The 26,015-nt window shown below is 49.8% G+C and overlaps 1 protein-coding gene across 15 annotated transcripts in view; it reads left to right on the top strand.

The window, feature by feature from the left end:
* The window catches only part of BLTP1 (bridge-like lipid transfer protein family member 1), a 1,831,302-nt gene that overhangs the window by 233,673 nt on the left and 1,571,614 nt on the right, over positions 1-26,015 (top strand). For all 15 annotated transcript variants that reach the window (XM_086962202.1, XM_086962209.1, XM_086962198.1 and 12 more), the window contains 3 exons: positions 6,112-6,209; positions 22,851-23,029; positions 23,137-23,243. In XM_086962202.1, the coding sequence (XP_086818328.1) occupies positions 6,112-6,209; positions 22,851-23,029; positions 23,137-23,243 (384 nt within the window). The remainder of the gene's footprint in view (positions 1-6,111; positions 6,210-22,850; positions 23,030-23,136; positions 23,244-26,015) is intronic.

Genomic DNA, 26,015 nt, shown 5'->3' with positions numbered 1-26,015 from the left:
GTTCCAAATTAAAAATAGGTCGTCGATGTACCTGACCCACATGAGAATGTGGTCAGTGTACATCTCAGATCCTTCAGCCCAGACGACCTGTTCCTCCCACCAGCCTAGGAAAAGATTCCTCCTTAGGTAGTGCATACAGGTTTCCACACCCTTCACCTGATTGATACAAGTATACAGAGAGCATACATCCATACTAATCATATAGTACCCCTCCTCCCATTTCACATCATGCAATCTTCTTAGGAAGTCTGTACTGTCTTGAAATCATGAAAGCATTAGAAGATGATGGCTCCATTATAATCAAGCCCTCCGATAAGGGGGGCAATGTGGTAGTAATGAACTACAAAGACTACAAGGAAGAAGCAATGAGACAATTAAGTGACTCGTCTTGTTATGAACTCATCAATTGGGAAAGGTACAGACGCACCATTAAGGAATACCACTCACTACTTGGGGAATGGTACCACACTGGCCTATTAGACACTGACGAGTATAAATTTTTGAAAACAGAGAATCCACGCATCCCCTGCATATACTTCCTCCCCAAGATCCATAAGGACCCCACTAGACCACCAGGGCGTCCTATTGTTTCATCCAATGGAGGGTTATTGGAAAACACATCCATATTCCTGGATCTGTATTTGAATCAGTATGTACAAAATCTGAACTCATTCTGCAAAGACAGTACAGACTTCCTAAGAAGATTGCATGATGTGAAATGGGAGGAGGGGTACTATATGATTAGTATGGATGTATGCTCTCTGTATACTTGTATCAATCAGGTGAAGGGTGTGGAAACCTGTATGCACTACCTAAGGAGTCGCCATGTGGATTGTTGGAGACACAATACTATGTTACAGAAAATGATGTTGTTCTGTCTCCAAGAAAACATTTTTCTATTTGAAAAAGCGGTATACCGGCAACTCTCCGGGACCGCAATGGGGACTTGTTTTGCCCCCAGCCTAGCGAATCTTTTCCTAGGCTGGTGGGAGGAACAGGTCGTCTGGGCTGAAGGATCTGAGATGTACACTGACCACATTCTCATGTGGGTCAGGTACATCGACGACCTATTTTTAATTTGGAACGGCCCTGAATCACTAGCGAGACAGTACATCAGTCATCTAGGAATTAACACCCTCAATCTAAAATTCACCTATGCAATCAGTAACACATACTGTGAATTTTTGGATGTGGCAGTAGAGGTAAAGGAAGGGAATTTGACAACACGCCTTTTTCGGAAGGCCACAGCTGGAAATGCGGTCCTGCATGCGTCGAGCCACCATCCGACTCCCCTGAAGAGAAGTATCCCCTATGGGGAGCTTCTGAGGGCTTGACGTAATTGCAGCACCGATGCAGATTTCCATCTGGAACAAAAGGCCATGATAGAACGTTTCAGCCAAAGGGGATATGATGAGGAGGTACTAACCAGTGCTCAGACCAAAGTCCAGGGTTTGAAACAGGAGGAAGTCCTTTTTAGTACATCTAGAAGCGACTCCAGAAGGAAGGAATTGGTGAATAGTACCCAACCCAATCCACCCAGAATGATTACCAACTACAGTAGGGGAGCCTGGGCTTTGGAAAGAATAATGCGAGCTAACTGGAACATAGTAACATCGGACCCCATAGTGGGGGAACTAGTGGGGAATAGACCACAGATAACGTACCGAAGGGCACGATCCCTAAAAGACAAACTAGTTCGCAGCTATCCCGACGAGGAAAAGAATACGAAATGGCCCCCAATCCCAAATGGTTTCACTACATGTGGGAGCTGTAAATGTGACCGTAATGGGAAATCCTGTAAAAACTATAAAACAGGAACAGGTCAAACACGTACCATCAGTCAACCCATTAACTGCAATACCGATTTTGCCATCTACGTACTGGAATGCCCATGTGGGCTCCAGTACGTGGGAAGCACCAAGCATCCACTTAAAATCAGGATTCTGCAGCACCTCCGTGCCATTTCTAATAAAGACCATAATTATCCTATGGCTCGCCACTATGAGGAAAAACATGACAGCAATAATGGCAGTCTTAGATTCTATGGAATAGATAAGATACCTAGAACCATCAGAGGTGGGGATCGCGAAACGCAGCTTAGGATTAGAGAGTCTAGAAAAATCATTGATATGGAGAGTAAGGCCCCAAAAGGACTTAATTATGGGGAGGAATTGGCATCCCATATAGGCTCCTAGAACTGTCCAGGACTAAGCAGAAGTATACCCGCGTTGTGACGAATGATTTGTGTGTTACACTGTTGCACGTTTTATGTATAATATTTCCTATGTTTGGATATGCGTAAGACAATGAGTGGGGTGGCCCAGCCTCTAGGAATTGGGGGACTGCATAGCGTTATACCCACTGCTTGAATTGTATGTAATGCATTAATAGCTGAACGTAGGAATATGACCCCATACTCAGGAAAATGGATTTAAATTTGAGTTGGTTGTCACTTAATTTTATGTTTTTCTTCATATTTTCACTGTATATACACATGCATTTGGATCGAAAATTCTCACTTTACATTCATCCTAGATTTAAAGCACTCATACCTTGACCTTTACCGCCTATAGACCCCCTGCCATTCCCATATGATGGTCCAATCACGAGGGGAGCTCTCCTCTATGACGCAGCCCCGCCTGTTGACACTAATCACGCATCCAAATCAGGGAGCTCCCATATATTTTCTCTGGACTATGGTCCCGATCCACCGTATCAGACTACATTTCCCATGATACTGAGCGGTTTGCAAACCGGCGAATGCACCACATTACGAGGAATATTTACCTCGATACCGGCTTAAGCGTATTGTAGTTGCTTAATACATCAACGTTCTCGGCAGGGCACACAGTCAATTATTACGACCACTGTATAAATCGGCAGTGGGGCAAATGAATATCGTCCACTTCCCACACTAAATACACAAATATCGACGTACATACATGAATGTTGAATTGTGGACATAATGAAATATAATTTGTTAGATTTAATCTTTCATTTTCAATGGTTTACCTTGAAGTATTTCCTTTGTGTCTATTGTTTACAAAAATAGTTGTGGGACTATAAATGTGGCAAAAAACAAAATGGCGGTTACTTGAAAAAGGCTTACGCCGAAACGCGGCGTCTTGGGTTAACGAGTGCACAATAAAGGGATTTTGTGCAAGGTTTCCTGGTGTGCCGTCTCTGCTTCCTTCTATTTGGTGGGATCCAGCAATTTCAATATATAGATATATATACATATAACTCCTACACATAATATTCAATAATATACACATTAACATAAATATACACACCAAAAAATCACTTGCCTTACACTGGCGCTTGTTTTTCTGCAATATGTCCTTGTTGTTCTGTAGCACGTCTTCCGAGTGTGAAGCGTACAGCCAACTCTCATTCAATCAAGACGCTGTTGTAAAGCATCTTGATTGACTGGAGCGAGCTGGCTCCACGCTCCAAAAGGCTCTATAGGCTTGTGCCTGCTCTCCAGCCCAGCTGTCCAAGGCATTACAAAGCGGTACAGGAAAAAGTTCTACTGCGGCAGTAAGTCCATGCCGCAGTCCATCCCTCGCGGCGGGCGCGGCCGCGAGGGAGCTGGCGAGGCGATGCTCGTAAGAGGCTTCCCTGCCACCGCATCACCACTGAACCAGTGAATGCCTGGGAGCAGCCTCGTGGGGCCAAGCAGAGCAGCAAAGAGGATGACACACCTAAAGACGAACCCGGATCGGGTCTCCACAGACTCTGCGGCCCTGATGACCAGATGACCGGGAGATTCCCGCCTGCACCCTCGAGGGGATATGCGACCTGCGAAGGAATTGTGCCTCGTCGCCACCACCTTACCCCCACCCCGACCCAGAGGCACATCACGGTATCCTGTAGATGGGACTGACTCGCCTGGATGCGGCTGCTAAATAAATGCGGTAAGACCGTTCACATGGCTGGAAGGGGGCAGAGGCAGCCATAATTGTACCGATGCAGTGGGACAGACCGGGGGGCAATAATTTACCAAAAGAAAGGTACACTGGTCCTAGCGGAAGCCCGATTTGACTCCGGGGAAAATTCTTGATAGAGCTGGAGGGGCCTAAATTGATGCTGGGACATATTAAAGATTGCGGCTCGACCCTAAGGTGGCAGCCGTTTGAGTCACTTTCGGCGAGCATCTCATCCTTTGCCTAAGGAACCGTGCTGCCATACTTTAACATTTGATCACTCATTATTTTAGCGGCTGCTGGGGGCATAGAGCGTCCTTATGCACAACTGTTTATTTCACTACGCGTCCTTTCACTACATGTGGCCTGACCCCAAGATGGCGCCCAAGTCAAATTCGAACCTTAGTGCTATTTGCATTACTCCGGCGCCCACTACACTCTAATGGCACTCAAGTCATTCTCCAGCCGTCAGCAACAGTAACTAAGCACCAGGAGGCCACCAATTACCTGAGAATCTCCTTCTCAAACGTTTTAGTTGCATAAAACTGTATGTGGGGTAGCGTCTGTCTGCTACGGGGTAAGCGGCATGATTGACCGCCCCATCAGCTTCCAATGACCTGAACGATACTGGAGGCTATTAAGTGAAGCCTCCCACAAGGCGGTGTAGGCTGACGCGACGGCTCGCTCTTGAGTTGCCTGACTCTACGATGGGGGCCTATCCTGAATAAACGTAGTTATCTGTGGGACATGTCGGTGCCTACGGGGAGAAAATCGCAATACGGGAGTCCGAGGCAAGGTGCCCGAGACCACTCCCCTAAAAGGTTGTACCGTAGTCCTCATGCTCTTAGCACCGTGTGAGCTTCGACCAGCTGAAGAGAGACGCGTGCCGGAGACATGGAGGTTTTAGGCGGACGGTGCCTCCCAGTAACAGCGGGACTGGTGCGGCCGATGGATCTATGACGATGCCCCCTAAGTAAAAACCTTTTATGTTGTACTGACCGCTGAGCCTGAGCAACATGCCTGATGGAGCTGTTTAGTCAGCTATAGAGGAGATGGACTTTGGTTTTATCCCCTTGGCCGTCACCTACCCAGCCGGACATTTGACATTGTTTTTCCTAGTCTCTCTGCTGTGTCTCCTTTCCCTCGTCCACCTCCTCCCTCTGTGATGTTGTGGCTGCCTCCTCCCCCTTTCAGCCCTGCCTGACTTTGTCTGTTTTGCTTTTTTCCCCTACACCCTTGTCTCATTCCTCTTGTCACCCACCCTCATGCTCCTATTGACTCGTATCTGTTTCTATTGTATGCTATTGTAACTGATGTAACTATGTACAATCTGTTCTCATGTAACGCGGTCTGATACCTCTGGGTCTAGCCAGCGCTATATAAAACTCTGCAAATAAACACTGGCCGCCTCCTGTTCCCCCCCACACCACAGTCTGAGGACCCCCGAGCAACTCAGCTGCAGCAGTCTCCATTCCTGGCTGTCCTGCACCCCCTCAGGCAATGTTGAGACTCCTGGAAATTGGGGGAGCTGGAGGGAGCTGAGGCACACTATCCACCTTCAGGCCTCCGACCTCTGCATGTACATGCTGTACATGGGCCTCCGTGCCACCGAAGGCCAGATCCTCAAGGCAGTGTAGGGAGACACTACTAGGTGTAAGAAAAACGCACTCCCATGGCAGTGCGACCAAGCCGCAACTCTAGAGTGCTGCCTCCGGATCCCCGGGAGCCGCTTCTCACCTGGCGGGCTCTCATTGGAGTCGTAGGCAGCAGTCCTTTTACTGCATTGTACCACCAGGTTGGATTTCTAGGCTACTCTATCTTATTTACTTTTGTGCGCAGCTAATTGACTAAAAGTAAATGATACCTTTCAATATAGGACGTTGGATGTACTGTATGAGTAAATTTAGAAAAATAAAAACATCATTTAAAAAGTCTATTTCAATGTTACTTTTTTTTCGTATTACCAGTTTAAACAAGTGAAGTCCTATGGGGCAATGTTTTTACATTTGTAGTGCGCTTTCTCTTACCATAGTATGCTATTGCGTATTTCATCACAGGGCCATCCTTCAAAAATGTAAAATTTGTGTGCTTGAAATAAATACCCTAAAAGGCTGTTCGACAATGTAATTAGAATGAGTTTGTGTTGTAGCTGAACTGACCTCTTTTTGTTTATCCCCTCTCCTAGTGTATCTAGCAGCCTGTGGAGATACTCTAAACATTGAGTTTTCTTTACCTTTCACGGACTTTGTCCCAACTACGTGTAATACCAGATTTTCTTTACGGGTATGTCCAGTTATTTGTACATAAATCCTATTTAAATTAACAGTGACACAAATGCTACAAACTTTTTTGCATATCCTGAAAACTACTGATATCTCGATTTGTGATTAACGCATACTGTAGGAAAAACACTTTGTTATTAAAAAAGCTATGTTCGAGGCATATGGGCTGCATATTGCACACTGTGCATAGATCGCCACCTAGTGTTGGGCCCGGATGTTTGCAGTTTGTTGTTGTCCTGAAAAGTTCTTTGGAAGCCACGAGATAGGCGACTCCTCCTTAGGACCACATTGCGCATGGGCATTGGCTCGATCCCCAGATTGTTTTTTTCCGCCATCGGGCTTGGATGTGTTTCCTGCGCATCAGTTTGGAACCGATTCCTTCGGCACGCAATCCTCACCCAGTTCGACGGTATTGTTTTGATCGCGCTACATTGACACGATTCTCTACCACTTCGAAGTCGTCGATTCCGGTCGTCGTCGAAGGCCTTCGGGCCTACCTCGATCTTGCTTTCTGGCTCATGGAAAAAAACGCCATTCAAGAAGTGTCCTCAATGTGGGTTGAAGTTTCCCCACAACGACGTATATGAGGTGTGCATCCGTTGCCTTTCACCGGAGCACGAGGCAAAAGACTGTTCGGCGTGTGCCTCATTCCGCTCCAAAAAAAACATTCGGGACCGACGAGCTCGGAGAACAAGGGCTCGCTCGTCAGCTTCTATCCCCGACGACATCTTCGAAGAGGGCGTCAACGTGCCAGAACACCAGCACGCCGAAGAGAGTATTAGATCTTCAGATGCCGAAGACTCCGACGTCACGGACATCACTCCAGCTCAGCGGGTCGTAAGTAAGACCGTCGACCCCAACCCTTCCTCGACACCCTCAAAAAAGGCTTCGGTCACACCCTCACCTTTGGGCCCGGGTGCACACCTAGACACTGTTTCCCACGCCCCGCCTTCGGGCCCGGCAAAGAAGCCCACTAAGCCTTCAGGCGGCTCGGGCTCGAGCCAGCCTATTCCCAGTGCCAATCCTATACAGACACACGGCGCTGAAGACTGGCAGCGGCTCATCGATGGCGAAAACGCCCAAAGCGCCAGATTCACACGCGTCGGAGCCGAAAAAAAAACACCCGGAACTGAAAAAACAGGTTCCGGTAAAAGACATTGCAAAAGGGCACACTCCTAAGCCAAAAGACTTGACACCAGCTACCGACTCAGTGCCGAAAAAACCTACGGAGCCGAAAACTTCGACGCTGAAGGATTCGCCCCACTCATAAGAACTTTTTACGCCGGATCCCAATCAAAAAACTCTTGTAAAAGATCCTAAAACCGGACAATTGACTCTCAGCTCCAAGAAGAGAACACTTGAGGCTCCAGCACCTCCTCCCCCTCCGAAGAAGGACATTGCAACCTCTCCATTAAGGGTCCCTTCTCCACCACCTCCCCATATTGTTCCTCCTCCTACACCTCCTCCACCACATCATTCACCTACAACATCTACTAATCCAGATGATGATGTAGACACAGATTCTGTCGACATACGTGGGGGTGCCCACGACCCTGCAAGCACCAATAGTCCCCCTCAGTCACCTAATCCATGAGATGATTACACCTCTGATGTGCCTTATGTCCCACAAGATGATGTATACTGTTGGACAGGCCACATGAAGGGCTTGCTCCCTCCCCGCATGACAGGGCCCGAGCACCGGCCCTCCAGGTGTTACCCACAGAAGCAACCCGCACCCCGTCCCCTACGGGACTCCTGCCCCCGGACATCTCTGTATCATTGGGCCGAGCCACTGTCAGCTCCATCGCCCGGCCCGGCCGCCATCTTGAACACTGCACCACGAGGCCGCGTGGCCTCAACTCGACCCTAACCCTGGGCCTGGCCAGGCCCCGACATCCCGGCACCACCATCCACCCAGGAGGTGAACGAACCACTTGGCAGGTCAATGGGAGAAAGAAGTGTCGATGGCTCTCCCCCGCCAGGTGCCGATCGCCCCCAGCTCCCCCGGGCGCTGGCTCCACCCCCCTGCTGGGTGTCTGGACTCCCTCATCCCGGACCTCCCGACCTCCAAGTGCGAGGGTCCGGACATCAAAGGGCGCCAGACCTATAACTGGGGCAGCTCCAGAGCAGGAAGGCAGTTGTATCCTGGAGTCGAGAGACACCGTGAAGAACTCATCCTTGACGGACTGCTGGCGCTGCCGCAGCCCTGCCTTATTAACTATCGTCCTGCCTGCTGGCGCTGCCGCAACCTTCTGCATCCTTCAACCTCGTCGGGACCTGCTGGCGCTGCCGCGGACCGTTGTAACTACCACCTTCATCGGAACCTGCTGGCGCTGCCGCGGACCGTCGCTACCTACGATCATCTCGGGACCTGCCGGCGCTGCCGCGGCCCGTCGTCCTAGAACGCCGAGCTCGAGGATTGTGAGCTACCCATCATATCATCGCATCTACCAGATTGGTAACAAGACTGTCCCGCTACCCCCTTTCCCATCCAAGAGACTAGAATCGAGGGGACCCCTGAGTCCTGACCTCCTTGTACCATTCTACCGTACCTAAAGATTGCTTATAAAGAACGTTAAACCTTATCTTTGTGTGGTGTACATCTGTGCGGGGCGAAGTTACTCGTCTGTACGATTGCCGGAGACGGCTCTTCCCGGAGACCTCTCCCCTTGTCCTCAGCCGACCCTCCAGGTCCGTCGTCTAACATTGGTGGCCAGCGGCGCGATCCGAATCAACGCGTAATCGTACAGAGAGTAACTCACCCCACGACTAAACCACAATGACAACCAAAGAGAGCGGATCCACCGAGAAATTCCAGATGGAGAAATTGGAAGAGTACAGCCATCGTGAGTTAAAACAATTTTGCATCGAACTAGGCATTGCTACCACCGGTCTGAGCACGAAAGACGATTTCAAGCACACCATTGAATCTTGGGCAGAAACCGGGGCCGTCGGACCCCCGGACCAAAACATTGCAGCATCAGAGAGGAACACCACTGCTCCCGAAGAGCGAAGAACGGGTCTCTCGCAGGAAGAGATCCAAGAGAGAGAAAGAAGCAGACTACATGAGCTAGAAATGGCACGGCTTAAAATGGACGGTGAACTAATACTAGCCGAACAAAAACTGAACCTAGAACATCTGCGGCTCCGAGAAGAGCGGGAAGAAAAACAGAGACAAAGAGAACTCGAAGAAAAGAGACTAGCGTACGAACACGAGCGCAAACTGGCAGAGTTAGACCTACGGAAGCAAAACAAAGACCTGGGGGTGCCCGAGCAACCGCGCACCCCGGGAACGACAGAACCAAAGGTCCACATCCCCAAGGATGTCGTCCGAGAGTATTTCCGAAACGACGACATACAACAGTGGTTCAAGGCCTACGAGATCGCCATGACCTCCCACCGGATCGATCGAAGTGACTGGGGAGCCGGTCTATGGGGGAGGTTCGTCAATGAAGGCCGCGATGCCCTGTTACAGCTCCCAGACCATCTAATGACGTCCTATGACCACATGAAGGCTGCCCTCCTCACTCGATATGGGCTTACACCCGAAATGTACCGCCAGAGGTTCCGAGACTGCACCCGAATCCCGGGTACAACGTGGGTGGAATATGTGAACTATTTCAGCCGAGCCTTCGAGGGTTGGATCAAGGGGAGCCACGTAACGACCTACGAGCAACTTTTTTATCTCATTGTGTGGGAGCACCTCTCCAACAACTGCTTCGTCGAGCTCAGGCAGCACCTCCTCGACAGTAAATTGACTGATCCACGGCAGCTCGCCGCCGAGGCTGACCGATGGGAGAGCACCCGAGTAGGCCGGAGTGGGCCGAACGAACAGAACAGGAACAACCAAGGTCAGCACCGTCCCCGAGGAGGAGGAGGAGGCCAGGGACGGGGAAGAGACACCGTCCCGGCTGCTCCCGCTACCAGCACCCCGCCCCCGGCCAGCCGGGGCAACCCCCCGATGCGCCCAGGGTTCCGAGCCAATGTCACTTGTCACCGATGCCAGCGAGTCGGCCACTACGCCAATGATCCGAATTGCCCAGGTAGCTGCCGTCGCCCTGGGAGAAGAGCAAATTTCCGAAGAACAGGAAGAATACGAACAAGAACAACAAGAGTGGGAACCGGCCGCCATGGTTCTAGCGTGCCTAGGGGGAAGAGACATGATCCCGCGGGCTCCCCTACCCGCCAACACCAGAAAATACAGTCAGTGGGTGAACATTAATGGCCGCAGGGCTGAAGCCCTACGTGACACGGGGGCCAGTGTGACGGCCGTCCGCTGTCACCTGGTGACCCCAGAACAGATCCTGCCGAACATTCTCTGCCCCGTCCGTTCAGCCGACAATTCTGAGTCTGTGTCGGATGGCCTGCGTCCCCTTCGAATGGGGAGGAGTCTCCGGCATGTTGAAGGTGACGGTCCGAGATGATGCCCCCGTGGACTGTCTCCTGGGGAATGATCTCGAGAGTTCCCCGTGGGCCGCCGTGGAAAGAAGAGAGCACCTGGGGATGTTGGGCCTCCCGGACTGGGCGTGCGTAACCACCCGGTCCGTGGCCGCCCGTGCCATCCCCCGACCTGAAGAACCAGAATGGCCAGCACCTCCTCCTCCGAACGCTCCAGTGGAGGACACCGACCATACCGACCCCCCCAGAGCAAACCCCAGAAAGGCTCGCTCAGCTCCAGGACCTTCCCGACCTGGCTCAGTGGCGTCAAGAAGGGGGGCCCACCCAGGAACAGTTCCGTCAAGAGCAGAAGACCTGTCCCTCCCTCGAGGGACTGATGTAAATAAATAATTTACTCTTAATTTCTATGCAGGTAAGTACTTAATCAATAATAACTCAATCGGAAATGAAAGAAAACAGAGTCCGTGGTGTTAGAGTTCTAAGGGGTTTTATTCCTTAAAAAGGAATGGTCTTGACCAGAATATCATGTTCTGAACACCACACAGGGTGTCAGAAGGGATAGAGCGCTGCTTTTTATTAACAGTACATAGCTTATATACTTATTTCATTCCATAAGTAACAGTGCAAGAGGCGTAACAGCTGAGAGAAGACAAGATAACAATATACACGTGGTACAAGTGTGTAATCAAGAGGCGTGAACTAGAGGTGTGTGCTAGAAACGTCACAGGTAGGTGTCACAAATGGGTGGCACTAACAGAAAATGTGGCAATGTCAGCAGAAATCGGAAACTTGGATGCGCGCGCCGCTGCATGACGTGTAATTGGAGGGGTGCAGGGGACTTGACATTTACACTGACGGAAAGAGACAGAAGTCTGGCATGTCAGATCAACTTGTGCTTCTATCATATCTGATATCTGATGTTTTTAGGAACTAAACTATCTGGGCAGAAAGGTCTCTAGAGCAGAAGCTATTCTATACTTGCTGTGAGTGCGTGTATAAGCGCCTGAGTGTCTGCATGAGATGCGTGGGGGCATGGGGCCTTCCATGGAAGCATGGCAACAGAAGCTATGAATTATTTGCATAGAGACAGGTCGGCCCTTTAGCCCTGCAGCTGAGGAAGGATGTTTACTGAAGCTAGCAGGCTGGAATGTATTTTCGGGGAGGAAAACAGATAACTCGAAGGTTATAGTCAATCTTGGCAGGCAGCAGGCTGAGCTAAGCACGGAGGGCCGCGCTAGAAGTAAGTCAGAGTTCACGGGTACGGGGGCTGCCTGGGCAGAGATTCTCGGAGTCAGAAGCCAGAAAAGAGGCTCGGTGGCAGAAATTCAGGGCCTACTTCAGCCAGAGCTGGAAAACGTAGGAGTACACTACAAAAAGACGTTGGCATAGCATACTTAGGAACGGACCATTCAACCCATTCATGGTGGGTCTGAAAGAGGACATGTTAACGTTGGACGCAAATGTATTTGCGTCTTTATAGCTGGCACAGGAGGGAAGTTACATGCACTTTAACTCGTACATGGAGTCGGTGGGGTACGCGCTAGGGAACATAACTTGACCATAAAATTTATATTACCTCAGGACTACGACAGCAAGCCCTCGCCCAGAGCGCGGGAGACACCGCCGGAACCCATTGGATCTATTGGGACAACGACCTGTTGTATAGTGAACAGAGAATCGCGGAGTTAGGGGCCAGTCGAGTGTTGGTGGTGCCCCTCCGTTTTAGAGACTTCCTGTTAAATTTGGCCCACGATGTCCCTCTGGCTGGACACTTGGGACAGGACAAAACCTACAGTCGCCTGGTGACCCACTTTTTCTGGCCAAAGATGAGAAATGACGTCCTCAACCACTGCCGGTCCTGCCCCACGTGCCAGGCCAGCGGGAAGAGCGGCCGCAAACTCAAAGCACCCCTGCAACCCTTCCCGGTTGTTACCACCCCGTTCGAAAGGGTGGGAATAGACATTGTGGGGCCCCTGGACCCCCGAACAGCACAAGGACATCGGTTCATCCTGGTACTGGTGGACCACGCCACCCGCTACCCCGAGGCTGTTCCCCTGCGAACTGTAACAGCCCCGGTGGTCGGCCGGGCCTTAATGGGGATCTTCTCCCGGGTGGGCTTCCCCCGAGAAGTCGTCAGCGACAGAGGCACAAACTTTATTTCAAAATATATGAAATCCCTCTGGCAACAGTGCGGGGTCACCTACCGATTCACGACCCCCTATCACCCTCAAGGAAACGGACTAGTCGAGCGGTTCAACCGCACACTCAAGGGGATGATCGGGGGGTTGGAAGAGCCCCTCCGTCGCCAGTGGGATGTGCTACTCCCGTGCCTCCTCTTCGCCTATCGAGAAGTCCCCCAGAAGTCCCTCGGCTTCAGCCCTTTCGAACTCTTGTACGGACACCCTGTTTGAGGGCCCCTCAGCCTAGTCAAAGAAGGTTGGGAGATGGCCCCCCTGAAGACCCCTCCAGACGTCTTCAAGTACCTCCTGACCCTACGCAATCAGACCAGACGATTCAGAGAAATAGCAAAAGCGAATCTTGAGGCCAGTCAGGAGGACATGAAGAAATGGTACGATCAAAATGCCTCCTCCATCGAATTCGAACCTGGCCAACAAGTCTGGGTGATGTCCCCCACCGAACCGTGTGCCTTGCAGGACAAGTGGACGGGGCCCTTCAAGGTAGTCGAGCACAAGAGCCCCGTCACCTATCTCATCGATATGGAATCTCCCCGGAACCCCCTCCGGGTCCTCCACGCCAACAGACTCAAACCCCACTTTGTGCGCTCGGAGCTCAGCCTACTGATGGCTACAGACAGTGGAGCGGAAGAAGACTCTGAGCCCCTCCCTGACCTCCTAAGGACCCGTGAGAAAGATGGTTCAGTGGACGGGGTCCGACTCTCAGATGCCCTCACCCCGGAACAGCGCCAAGATTGCCGGGGCCTCCTGCTGCAATTTGCGACCCTGTTTTCCCTCACCCCAGGGGTCACCCCCTGGTGCTTGCACGACGTGGACACTGGGGACAGTCCCCCTATCAGACATCGGGCGTACCGCGTACCAGATCGGGTACGTGCCTGCATCCAAGAAGTGTCAAAAATGCTCCCGCTCGGGGTCATCGAGCCCTCGGACAGCCCCTGGGCCAGCCTGGTCGTGCTGGTCCCCAAAGCTGCTGCCCCAGGCACCACTCCTGAGCTCCGATTCTGCGTCGACTATCGGGGTCTGAACGCTGTCACCAGAACCGACGCTCATCCTATCCCCCGAGCAGATGAACTGATCGACCGCATGGGGGCTGCCCGCTACCTCAGCATCTTCGACCTGACAGCAGGCTACTGGCAGATCGGCCTCACCCCCCGGGCTCAAGAACGATCCGCTTTTTCCACCCCCGATGGCCACTACCACTTCAAAGTCATGCCATTCGGCATGAAGAATGCTCCAGCTACTTTTCAGCGACTGGTGAACCAGGTGTTGGCGGGACTCGAGGAGTTCAGCGCCGCCTACCTGGACGATATCGCTGTGTACAGCCGCCACTGGTCAGACCACCTCCGCCACCTCCGAGAGGTCCTGCAGGCCCTCCAACAGGCCGGCCTCACCATCAAGGCCAGCAAATGCCAAATTGGCCAAGGGTCCGTGACCTACCTCGGACACCAAGTGGGAAGCGGTCTGGTGGCCCCTCTTCAACTCAAGATCGCTGCCATCCAGTCCTGGCAACCTCCCGTCACGCAAACCGAGGTCCGAGCCTTCTTGGGGCTCACCGGATACTACCGGCGGTTTGTGAAGGACTATGGCAGCATTGTGGGGCCCCTCACAGAACTCACATCCAAAAACCACCCGAAGAAGGTCAACTGGACTCCAGACTGTCAAGCGGCCTTCGAGAAGTAAAGGCTGCCATGTGCACTGCCCCTGTGCTCCAGGCCCCCAACTACAGCCGGGAATTCATCGTACAAACTGATGCCTCCGACCATGGCATCGGGGCGGTCCTCTCCCAGTTGAACCCCGAAGGACTTGACCAACCGGTGGCCTTCATCAGCAGACGCCTCCTGGCCCGAGAACAGCGCTGGAGCACCATCGAGAGGGAGGCCTTCGCAGTAGTGTGGGCCCTCAAGAAGCTCCGGCCCTATCTCTTCGGTACCCACTTCCGGGTACAAACAGATCATCGGCCCCTGCAGTGGCTAATGCAGATGCGGGGGGAAAATCCCAAACTATTGCGTTGGTCCATCTCCCTGCAGGGGATGGACTTCACTGTGGAGCACCGACCTGGCCAAGACCACGCCAACGCGGATGGCCTGTCACGCTTTTTCCGCCTCGACGAGGAGAGTCCCCAAGAGGATAGGTGACTCTCCCCGCCTTCAGCTGGGGGGGACGCATGTTGGACAGGCCACATGAAGGGCTTGCTCCCTCCCCGCATGACAGGGCCCGAGCACCGGCCCTCCAGGTGTTACCCACAGAAGCAACCCGCACCCCGTCCCCTACGGGACTCCTGCCCCCGGACATCTCTGTATCATTGGGCCGAGCCACTGTCAGCTCCATCGCCCGGCCCGGCCGCCATCTTGAACACTGCACCACGAGGCCGCGTGGCCTCAACTCGACCCTAACCCTGGGCCTGGCCAGGCCCTGACATCCCGGCACCACCATCCACCCAGGAGGTGAACGAACCACTTGGCAGGTCAATGGGAGAAAGAAGTGTCGATGGCTCTCCCCCGCCAGGTGCCGATCGCCCCCAGCTCCCCCGGGCGCTGGCTCCACCCCCCTGCTGGGTGTCTGGACTCCCTCATCCCGGACCTCCCGACCTCCAAGTGCGAGGGTCCGGACATCAAAGGGCGCCAGACCTATAACTGGGGCAGCTCCAGAGCAGGAAGGCAGTTGTATCCTGGAGTCGAGAGACACCGTGAAGAACTCATCCTTGACGGACTGCTGGCGCTGCCGCAGCCCTGCCTTGTGAACTATCGTCCTGCCTGCTGGCGCTGCCGCAACCTTCTGCATCCTTCAACCTCGTCGGGACCTGCTGGCGCTGCCGCGGACCGTTGTAACTACCACCTTCATCGGAACCTGCTGGCGCTGCCGCGGACCGTCGCTACCTACGATCATCTCGGGCCCTGCCGGCGCTGCCGCGGCCCGTCCTCCTAGAACGCCGAGCTCGAGGATTGTGAGCTACCCATCATATCATCGCATCTACCAGATTGGTAACAAGACTGTCCCGCTACCCCCTTTCCCATCCAAGAGACTAGAATCGAGGGGACCCCTGAGTCCTGACCTCCTTGTACCATTCTACCGTACCTAAAGATTGCTTTTAAAGAACGTAAAACCTTATCTTTGTGTGGTGTACATCTGTGGGGGGGGAAGTTACTCGTCTGTACGATCGCCAGAGACGGCTCTCCCCGGAGACCTCTCCCCTTGTCCTCGGCCGACCCTCCAGGTCCGTCTAACATATACCCTTCCAGACCTTCCCCACCAGAGAACACTATAGGGTTTAACCTACTAGTCCAAAGGGCTGCACAATATCATGGGGTGGACTTACACACCGATGCAGTGGAGGAAGATTTCCTACTAGACACTTTTGATAACACCCAAAGGTCTACTGCCATTTTACCAATGCTGATAGGTGTCATCAAGCACTCAACAGAGGTTTTTAAGGATGCTGTCAGGGCTAGGGTCCTCTATCCTCGCATTGAGAAAAAATATAAAGCTGCCCCTGCAGACCCAGTTTATATTAACCCTTTCCTTGCTGCCGTCGGCCATTGGCCGTCGGCAGCACTACCTTCCCAGTGCTGCCGTCGGCCAATGGCCGACGCGGCCCCGCCCGCGCACGGAAACGCCCGCACCGCGGCGGAATTACCGCCGCGGTTAACGGGTTAAAGGTCCAGCACAATTAGATTCTCTAGTAGTGTCTAATGCACGTAAACGTGCTAATTCCCAGACATCAAGTGAGGCCTCCCCACCAGACAAAGAATCTAAGCTCCTTGACGCCTCCGGCAAGCGAACAGTGGCACAAGCAGCTAACATCGGGCGCATTGCCAACACCCAAGCGTTGCTGGCAAGATATGACGGCACATTTCAATGAACTAGAGTCCATAATGCAGCACCTACCAGACAAATACAAAAATAGGGCTAATGAACTTATACAGGAAGGTAAATATATCACTAATACTTCCATTCGTTGTGCCCTAGACGCTGCAGATACCGCCTCAAGGGCAATCCACACCAGCACCCTACTACGGAGACATGCCTGGCTACGTATTTCAGGTTTTAAACCTGAGGTACAAAACTCCATCCTTAATCAGCCATTTGATGAGACCCATTTATTTGGCCCAAATGTTGACGTGTCTTTAGAGAAAATGAAAAAAGACACCGATACAGCAAAATCTATGGGAGCCTTGCAGCAGCAAGCTCCCAGACGTTCCTTTTGTCGCTCATCATACAGAGGCAACACAAGAGGCTACTCCTCAGAAAGCCCCTCCACTTCCTACAAAACCCTGGTCAATCCACCTTCACTAAGGGCTACCAGAGAGGGGGTTACAAGGGTATCAACAACAAAGGCAGAGGCAAAAACAACAACTCCAGCTCTGCCTCTACCCCTACCCAATGACTTTCCTCCCCTTTCCCCCCAACATTCCACTCCTGTGACACAGCTTCTACCTCGTACAAAGCCCCAACACAGTCTACTTACAGCAAAGGCTACCAAAGGGGTGGTTACAGGGGTAACAATAACAAAGGCAGAGGCAAGGATAACAACTCACGCTCTGCCTCTACCCCTGCCCAATGACTCCCTTCCCCTTCCCCCGTCCCAACCCACTCCTGTCGGGGGAAGACTTCAACAATTCCTGCCTGCCTGGATCAACATCACATCAGACAGGTGGGTGCGACAAATTATTCAGTCAGGTTACTGTCTAGAACTAACATCTACTGCCCCAAACATACCACCCAAACAGCGTCCAATGTCACAAGAACATCTAGCACTGTTAAAGCAAGAAGTAATATCCCTGCTAAAAAAAGTGCAAGAAAACCAGTTCCTCTGCATCAACAAAACAAAGGGGTTTACTCTCTATATTTTCTGATTCCAAAGAAGGACGGCTCTCTAAGACCTATTTTAGACCTCAGACCGCTAAACATATACATACAGTCAGACCATTTTCACATGGTCACACTCCAACAAGTCCTTCCGCTCCTGCTGCAAAACGACTTCTTGGCTACTCTAGATCTCAAGGACGCATACTTCCACATTCCCATTCACAAGGCTCACAGGAAGTATCTCAGATTTGTAATAGATGGACAGCACTATCAATTCAAAGTACTCCCATTCGGAGTCACAACGGCACCAAGAGTATTCACCAAGTGCTTAGCAGTAGTGGCAGCGCATCTACGAACACACCACATCCATGTCTTCCCGTACCTCGACGACTGGCTCATTAAAGCCAGCTCATACAATCAATGCGTGAAACACACTCATGCCACCATCCAACTGCTCCACAACTTGGGGTTCACAATAAACCACACCAAGTCTCATCTACAGCCATCCAAAGTACAACAGTACCTCGGTGCCACAATAAACACCTCAACAGCGCTAGCCTATCCCACTCCAGCAAGGATAGCCAGCATGCAAACACTTCTAACAAAGTTTCAGCTACAACACTCCCTCCCAGCACGAGTGTTCATGCAACTCATGGCATCTTGCATCTTCATAGTACCTCATGCAAGACTTCAAATGCGTCCACTACAAGGGTGCTTATCACGTCCATGGAACCAGGCTCAACGTCACTTAACAGACCTAGTGTTGGTAGACGGTCGGACTCATCGCTCTCTGCAGTGGTGGAACACCAAAAACCTTTCCAAGGGACGACCGTTCCTAGAGCCAGTTCCTCAGATAATCAGATAATCTTGACTGCTGATGCATCATTCTCCGACTGGGGAGCCCACCTACTGCAACACACCATGCAAGGCAGGTGGACACCGCAACAAAAATTACTCCACATCAATCATCCGGAGTTACTAGAAATATTCCTAGCGCTAAAAGCTTTCCAGAAGCAAGTAGCAAACAAAGCTGTGTTAGTCAGCACAGACAACATGACAGCAATATACTACATACAGAAGCAGAGAGGCACACACTCCCTGCAACTCTCTCAACTAGCACAGGACATATGGAGGTGGGCCATACCTCAAAACATATTCCTCCTAGCCCAGCATGTTTCGGGAGTACAAAATACTATAGCAGATCTGTTAAGTAGTCAAACCCAACAGACCCACTAGTGGGAACTTCATATGCACGTCTTCAACCATTCTTTCAGATGTGGGGACAACCTGAAATAGACCTATTTGCCACCCACGAAAACGCAAAATGCCCAAGCCTCGCCGCCAGATATCCACACCCACTGTCCAAAGGCAATTCGATATGGATGAATTGGTCAAACAGATTTGCGTACGCTTTTCCACCTATACCACTCATGCCACTAGTAGTACGCAAACTACAACAGCATTCTCTGACCCTCATCCTAGTTGCTCCAACGTGGGCCAGACAGCCGTGGTACTCCCAGTGCTACAACTGTCTGTAGTACTGCACCAAAAGCTGCACCTGTCTCCACACCTCTTAACACAGAACCGTGGAGAGATCAGACACCCGGACCCAGCTCAGCTGAAACTTGCGATATCTGAACCATCCTCCAGACTGAATGAATGTCATTTAAGAAGCTAGACGTCCAACCACCAGGGCATGTTATGCAGCCAAGTGGAAACAATTTGTTTTATATTGCCACAACAACAATATTGATCCCCTAAATGTGTCTATTCAATACATCATAGGATACTTAGTGCATCTCCAAAGATGTAACTTAGCCTATACATCTATTAGACTACATCTTGCTGCAATAGCAGCATATCTGCAAAACAGACATCTATCTCTGTTCAGAGTGCCTGCCATTAAAGCCTTTATGAAAGGCCTTAAAAGAATAATCCCTCCCAGAGTACCACCTTCGCCTGTGTGGAATTTAAATGTTGTTCTCACACGGTTAATGGGACCTCCCTTTGAACCTTTACACAGATGTGAATTACAATTTTTTTATCATGGAAAGTTGCTTTCCTAATAGCTATTACTTCTCTGCGGAGAGTTAGTGAACTACAAGCACTAACCATCCAAGAACCCTTCTTGCAAATGCATCAAAATAAGGTAGTTCTACGTACTAATCCAAAATTCCTGCCCAAAGTCATTTCTCTATTCCATCTCAATCAATCTGTGGAACTGCCCGTCTTCTTCTCGCAACCACAGTCAGTAGTAGAAAGAGCTCTTCACACAATAATGTCAAAAGAGCATTGCTATATTGCATAGAAAGAACTCAACCTTTTCGTAAGACAAAACAACTTTTTGTGTCTTTCTCACCGCCACACAAAGGTAATCCCATTTCAAAATCTGGGATAGCTAGATGGATTGTCAAATGCATACAGATTTGTTACCACAAAGCGAAACGTACGTTATCTGTTCCTCCTAAAGCCCACTCTACAAGAAAAATATGGGCTTCAATGGCATTTTTGGGAAACATTCCCCTAGATGACCGCTTCAGAGCAGCTACATGGGCTACACTGCACACATTCACGAAACACTATTGTGTAGATGTGCAAACAAAACAACAAGCTAATGTGGGTCAGGCTGTTCTGAAAACATTATTCCAAACTACTGCAACAGATGGGGGTGGTCGCCGCTAAGAGTGGATACTGCTATACAATCTGCAGCTCATATGCCTCGAATGGAAAATGCTACTTACCAGTATGCATCTGTTCTTGGCATGTAGAGCTGCAGAGTTGCAAACGCCCACCCGCCTGCCCGGCTACCCTTGTCTGTTCCAGTATTATCTTAATTAGATACAAATTACATGGGCATCCTTCCTTTTCTTGCAAAGCTCCATCATTTCCCTAATGGCGAAAAACAATCTGGCGAGAACACCACTCACCCAGGAGAATGACCAGGGACAGTGATCACCTGGTTCCCTTTTGCTGAATGAACATTAACCTCAGTAAGGACATCTGTAGAGGAACCGCGTAATGGTTTGTGACTGGGTTACGGTTGTTGAGTGAATATTTGTAATGTAACGGGTTAGGTTTGTTTCTGGTCTGCCTTTTATACAAAGCTCTGGTACTATAGTGTCTTGTTTGTGCTTAATAAAACCCTTTAAATAAACAAAATCAAAACTGTTGACTTCCTCAACATCTGTTGATTGCCCCTTAACTAGCTTCCTCCTTTTTACGTCGTAGCCTACCTGATAGTGCAGTTGTCAGCTTTTCTAAAGACATCTTGGGGACATTTGGAAAGCTTCCCTGGGAATGCACTCCACCTATTGCTTAGTATTGGCTTTGCGGTTTGCAACTCACATTTGCTTGCTTTCTATGTGCTGGTTTTAATTATTTTAGGCTGTCCAGTAAGAGTTTGTCCCTCCCGTAGAGCATTTCCACTTTACTGTATTCTTCCACCATTGCTCGCTTTCTGTAAACAGGCCTTTTAATCTTATTCTTATCTTTTCACATTTGCTGTGCATTCAAAGACAGAGGTTAAATGTCAGGCTCTGTCCTGCCCGGGAGCTTGGTGTTTACTTTTCGTTCACTGATTTTAAAGTAAGAGGCTTTATCTGACAATCATGCTGGCTACTATGGGTGTGCTGGAGGAAGGCTGTAAGATGTAATGTTTTTTTCTAGCACACAACAAAATGTAAATGTCTGCAAATACATTGTGCAGATATTTCATAATATCATAATTAGGAAAGCACAAATGCAGCACATTTTTTGGTAGCTCTGAAGTGTGCTCAAAACAAATCAATACACTAGGTAAAGACATTTCCACACATTGGGGGTCATTAGGATTGCGGTTTTTCCGCATCCTCGGGGCCGGCGGAAGCCACCGCCGGCCCCGAGGATGCGGAAAAACCGCAGCGGACTGACCAAGGACCCACCGCCACATTAGGATGGCTGGTGGGTCCTGGTTTCCGTCCGCAGCTTTTCCACCACGGTCGGCTTACAACCGCAGCGGAAAAGCTTTAATATGGTGACAGTGTCTTCCAGACACCGTCCACCATATTAGGATGGGCAGTACAATATGCTTTTCCGCGGCGGGTTTTCCGCCGTGGAAAAGCATACGGAACTTCACTGCGGGGGCCCGTTGCGGGCCCCCTAGGTGAATGGGGGGTTGGGGGTGCACATGGGGGGTACCTATGGTACCCCCCTGCATTTGCGTGCACAAAGCAGCAGGCACCGCGCGGTGCCTGCCGCTTTGTGCACGCAAATGCTGTGCATGCTTTTTTAACATTGCGGCGTGTGCAGCTTCAAGCTGCACCCGCCGCAATGTTAAAGATTGAGGATGTGACCGCCACCCTGGCGGTCACATCCTAATCTGCACGGAGGGACCTCCGCAGCCCCTGCGGACGGTCCCTCCTACTCTATGGTGGCAGACGGACTCAGGTCCGTCCGCCATCATAATCGGCCCCATTGTTTGTGCGCTGTATACTTTTACCAGTAAAATTTATGGCTGTGCAAATATAACGGTAATTTCAATTGTAGAAGGTGTTATCTGTGATGGCAGTGCGCTACCACACCATGAATAGTCCACTTTACTCCACTGTACACCACTCCATGCCAATGCACTCTACTCTGCACTCCACTCATCTCTACTCTACTGTGCGCCATTCTACTGTAAACCACTATACTCTACGTTACTGCACAGTAAGTTAGGGCTGTTTACACCAGTTTACTCACTACTGTACAAGCACTATTGTACTCAACTTCACTCTACGACACTGCACACCATGATACCCCACTCTGGCACTCTACTCCATTAACCTCTACTCCACGACGCTCTACACAACTCGCTCTATGCCACTCAGTGTCACTTTACTCCAGTCTATTTGACTACACGCTGTGCCACTCCACTCTATACCGTGCCACTCTACAACACTCTACCCCACGCCACCCCACTCTAGTGGAGTGTGCTCCATCTGATGCACACATGCATGTAGAGTGCTGATGCAAAAAGCTTATATAATAGCTTTCAGGCCACTCTGTACCAATATATTTGATCACGTTAAAGATTCTATGAAATAAGAGCAAGGGCTGTACCATAAAGGTGACTTTGATTTGAATGTTCCTCAACATAGTGCTAGCCTTTACACTATCATTTACTTTACTTGCTTACTTTTGATGTATCTGAAGAATATTCAACCAGTAAAAGAAAAAGCCTGGGGGAAAGAAAGTCTGATCTAATTTTTTCCTTTTGGCTGTAGGGAGGAGATGTGGATCTTCATTTGTTTCTGCCAGATTGCCACCCAAGCAAATACTCCCTTCTCACTTTGGTAAAAGATTGTCATCCTAATAAAGTAAGTCCAGAATCTTGTGCTTCAGCTGAAATTCAAAGCGGACAAAAGGCATGCAAGCCAAAGTGGAGAAATATTACTCAAGCAGGGTATGTGTTCTCTAGCCTTCTTAAATCTTTAGACTATTAGTCTTATGGCATTTATTCATGTATGCTGTTTACTGAAAATAATGCATATGTGCTTATTTCTTCTCAAGGACTGGTTGGGTCGAATGTTGGACTGTTCCTAGTGTGACACTTATAATCGATTACACGTGGCATCCTATCTATCCCCAGAAGGCAGATGAACAACTAAAGCAGTCATGTGAGTACCCCACGGTTTGTGGTAGGAGTAAACAAACTCTAAACAAGCATTTGCAATGCAATAGGTCTCGCATTAGGAAAGTTTGAGGTAATGGTATTGAAAATGACAATTTTTTTATTCATGTTTTGTTTTTAAAAATAGCGAGATTAATAGCTTTGCCATTTAAAATACCAATAGTTATAACTTTCGCAAATGTGACACCTATAGCATTTGTAAAGCAATATATGTTGTATTTACGTGACTTACATGTATTGATATTACAAATAATGGCTTTTCATTTTTTTTTATAATTAATACTTAAATAAAAGTTATTGTAATTTATAATGGCAATAGCTTAAACTTTTGTAAATAACTTTTGTCAAGATTATGTTCAGTGTATTTTATTGTGACGAAAATCAAACAGAAGTGAAATATTAACATCTTTTTGTTACATTTGTAATAAAGCTTGAAACATTGAGAAAACCCATTTGAACCAGTTGTTGTTGAATGGTTGCACAGATTGATACTGTGGTGGCGCTGAGCGATGTTGTGATGGCGAACGAGTGATGCTATGGCATTCAGTGATGCTGTGGTAGCTCATAGTGATGCTGTGGTGGTGCTGAGTGATGCTGTGGTGGTGCTGAGTGATGCTGTATGCTATGCTATGTTTTGTGTTGCTATCCTATGTTTTGATTTGTTATGCTATGCTATGCTGTGTTTTGTTATGCTATGCTATGTTTTGTTATGCTATGCTATGTTTTGTTATGCTATGCTATGTTTTGTTATGCTATGTTTTGTTATGCTATGTTTTGTTATGCTATGTTTTGTTATGCTATATTATGTTATGCTATGTTTTGCTATGCTATGTTTTGCTATGCTATGCTTCGTTATGATATGCTATGTTTTATTATGATATGCTATGTCTTGTTGTGTTTTATTATGCTATGCTTTGTTTTTCTATGCTATGTTTTGTTATGCTATGCTATGTTTTGTTGTGTTTGGTATGCTATGTTTTGCTATCATATTATGTTTTGTTTTGCTATGCTGTATTTTGTTAAGCTATGCTATGTTTTGTTGTGTTTTGCTATGTTTTGTTATGCTATGTGTTGTTGTGTTTTGTTATGCTATGTTTTGTTATGTTATTCTGTAAGGACTGATTTTTCTGCTTCTTCGGGTGTCTCAGCTAGTTATACAGGCAGCCATTACTTATCCGAGTCCCTTCTCAGATTGCCTAATAACAACTCACTTCAGAATACTCACCTGTGAAAGGTATAGAACTAACTACTAAAGATGAAATAATTCATAGCTCCGATGGTATGTATAGCAACGCCTTCCGACGAATCAACGCAAATTTACACGAGCAACGCACCCTAGTGCGAAATCAGCAACGTCTCCCGATGAACAACGCAAATCTACGCGAGCAACGCACCCTGGTGCGAAATCAGCAACGTCTCCCGACGAAAAACGCGCATCTGCACGAGCAACACCTTTTGGTGAAAAATCAGTACATGTTGGGTTGATCTACTAATATTTCTGGTATTCCTGCTTGTAGGAACTGGGGTCACCAGTTCCCCGGGGTAGCCCGGCACGAGCAGGTAGGCACCCGAAAGCTCAGGTGTTAAGTGACTACACAGCACACACATCCACTGAGACAATAAACGCACACGCAATGACTGAGACCACACCAGTAAGTCTGATTGAAAATCAATAAGCTTTATCTAAGACCAAAGTTCAGGGTAATCAAAAGTCAAGGTATCCCTATCTCAATAAAGCATTTCATTAGGGGAGCAAAGGGAACATCTCAATCCTGTAAAACCAACATTTCATTAGATATGCATTTCATCCGGTAAAACTGGCTCAATTCATTAGGCAAGAACAACCACCTTTTCAGGTAATCTAACATTCCTTCCGGCCAGAATAAACATTTGAGGAATCACTTCCAGTAAGAATAAGCATTTCATCACGTAAGAATAACAGTTCATTACAAATCAGGCAGGACTAAACATTCCCTTATGTAAATAGAAACATTTCTTTTAGCAATAATGACCCATTCCTCAGACAAGAGTAATCTTGGTATTGATCAGGGCCTAGCAGTAGCCTGCGATGAACTAATCCCCCAACCAGGGGCTAACTTTTATGGCCCAAACTGTCACTAAAGGCTCGGTCCACGTTGTTGCCCAGTTCAGGGGCCTTCTTTGACTAGATTAGGGCCAACGGGGCCCAGTCACCAGTTTTCCCCAGGGAGGGGCTAACTCAGGGCCTCCCGGGGCCTTCCGCCCTCCTCGCTGGGGGTTTTCTGCCTCTTCGGCTGTTAATTAAGGCCAACGGGGCCCAGCAACAGTTCCCCCTCGAGGTGTGGGGTGATCTCGAGGCCTCCCTCCTCCCACGGGGGTTACCTTTAATCTTCGGCCCTCTGAGGCCCTTGTGGCGGTTCCCGAGGCTGGTGGGGAGGTTGGGGCCCTCCCGCGGTCTCCTCGCTGCTTGCGGGACCGGTCCCGGGCCTCCTCTGGCCTCGGAACCAGTCGGGGATCAGCGGTGATGGTAGTGGCAGCAGGACGGGCCTGGGCCTCTCTCAGCCTTCCCCGGCCCGAGGACCAATCACAGCAGGGCGGAGGGGAGGCGCGCCCGCGGCCGCCAATGGCAGTTCGGCCTGCGGGGCGAGGCAGCCTCTCCTCCAATCACAGGGCACTGATGGTGGGGGCGCGGCCGATGACGCAGCCAGACACCCCCGTCACGTGAGGCGAGTTTGCAGCCTCAGGGCCTAGCGCGGCCTTCTACCAGACGCGGCGGCCT

Source organism: Lissotriton vulgaris, chromosome 3_1 (genome assembly GCF_964263255.1).
Source record: "Lissotriton vulgaris chromosome 3_1, aLisVul1.2, whole genome shotgun sequence".
NCBI classification, from domain to species: domain Eukaryota; kingdom Metazoa; phylum Chordata; class Amphibia; order Caudata; family Salamandridae; genus Lissotriton; species Lissotriton vulgaris.
Note: the sequence above shows the minus strand (reverse complement) of the source record. Positions and strands in the feature narration are given on the sequence as shown.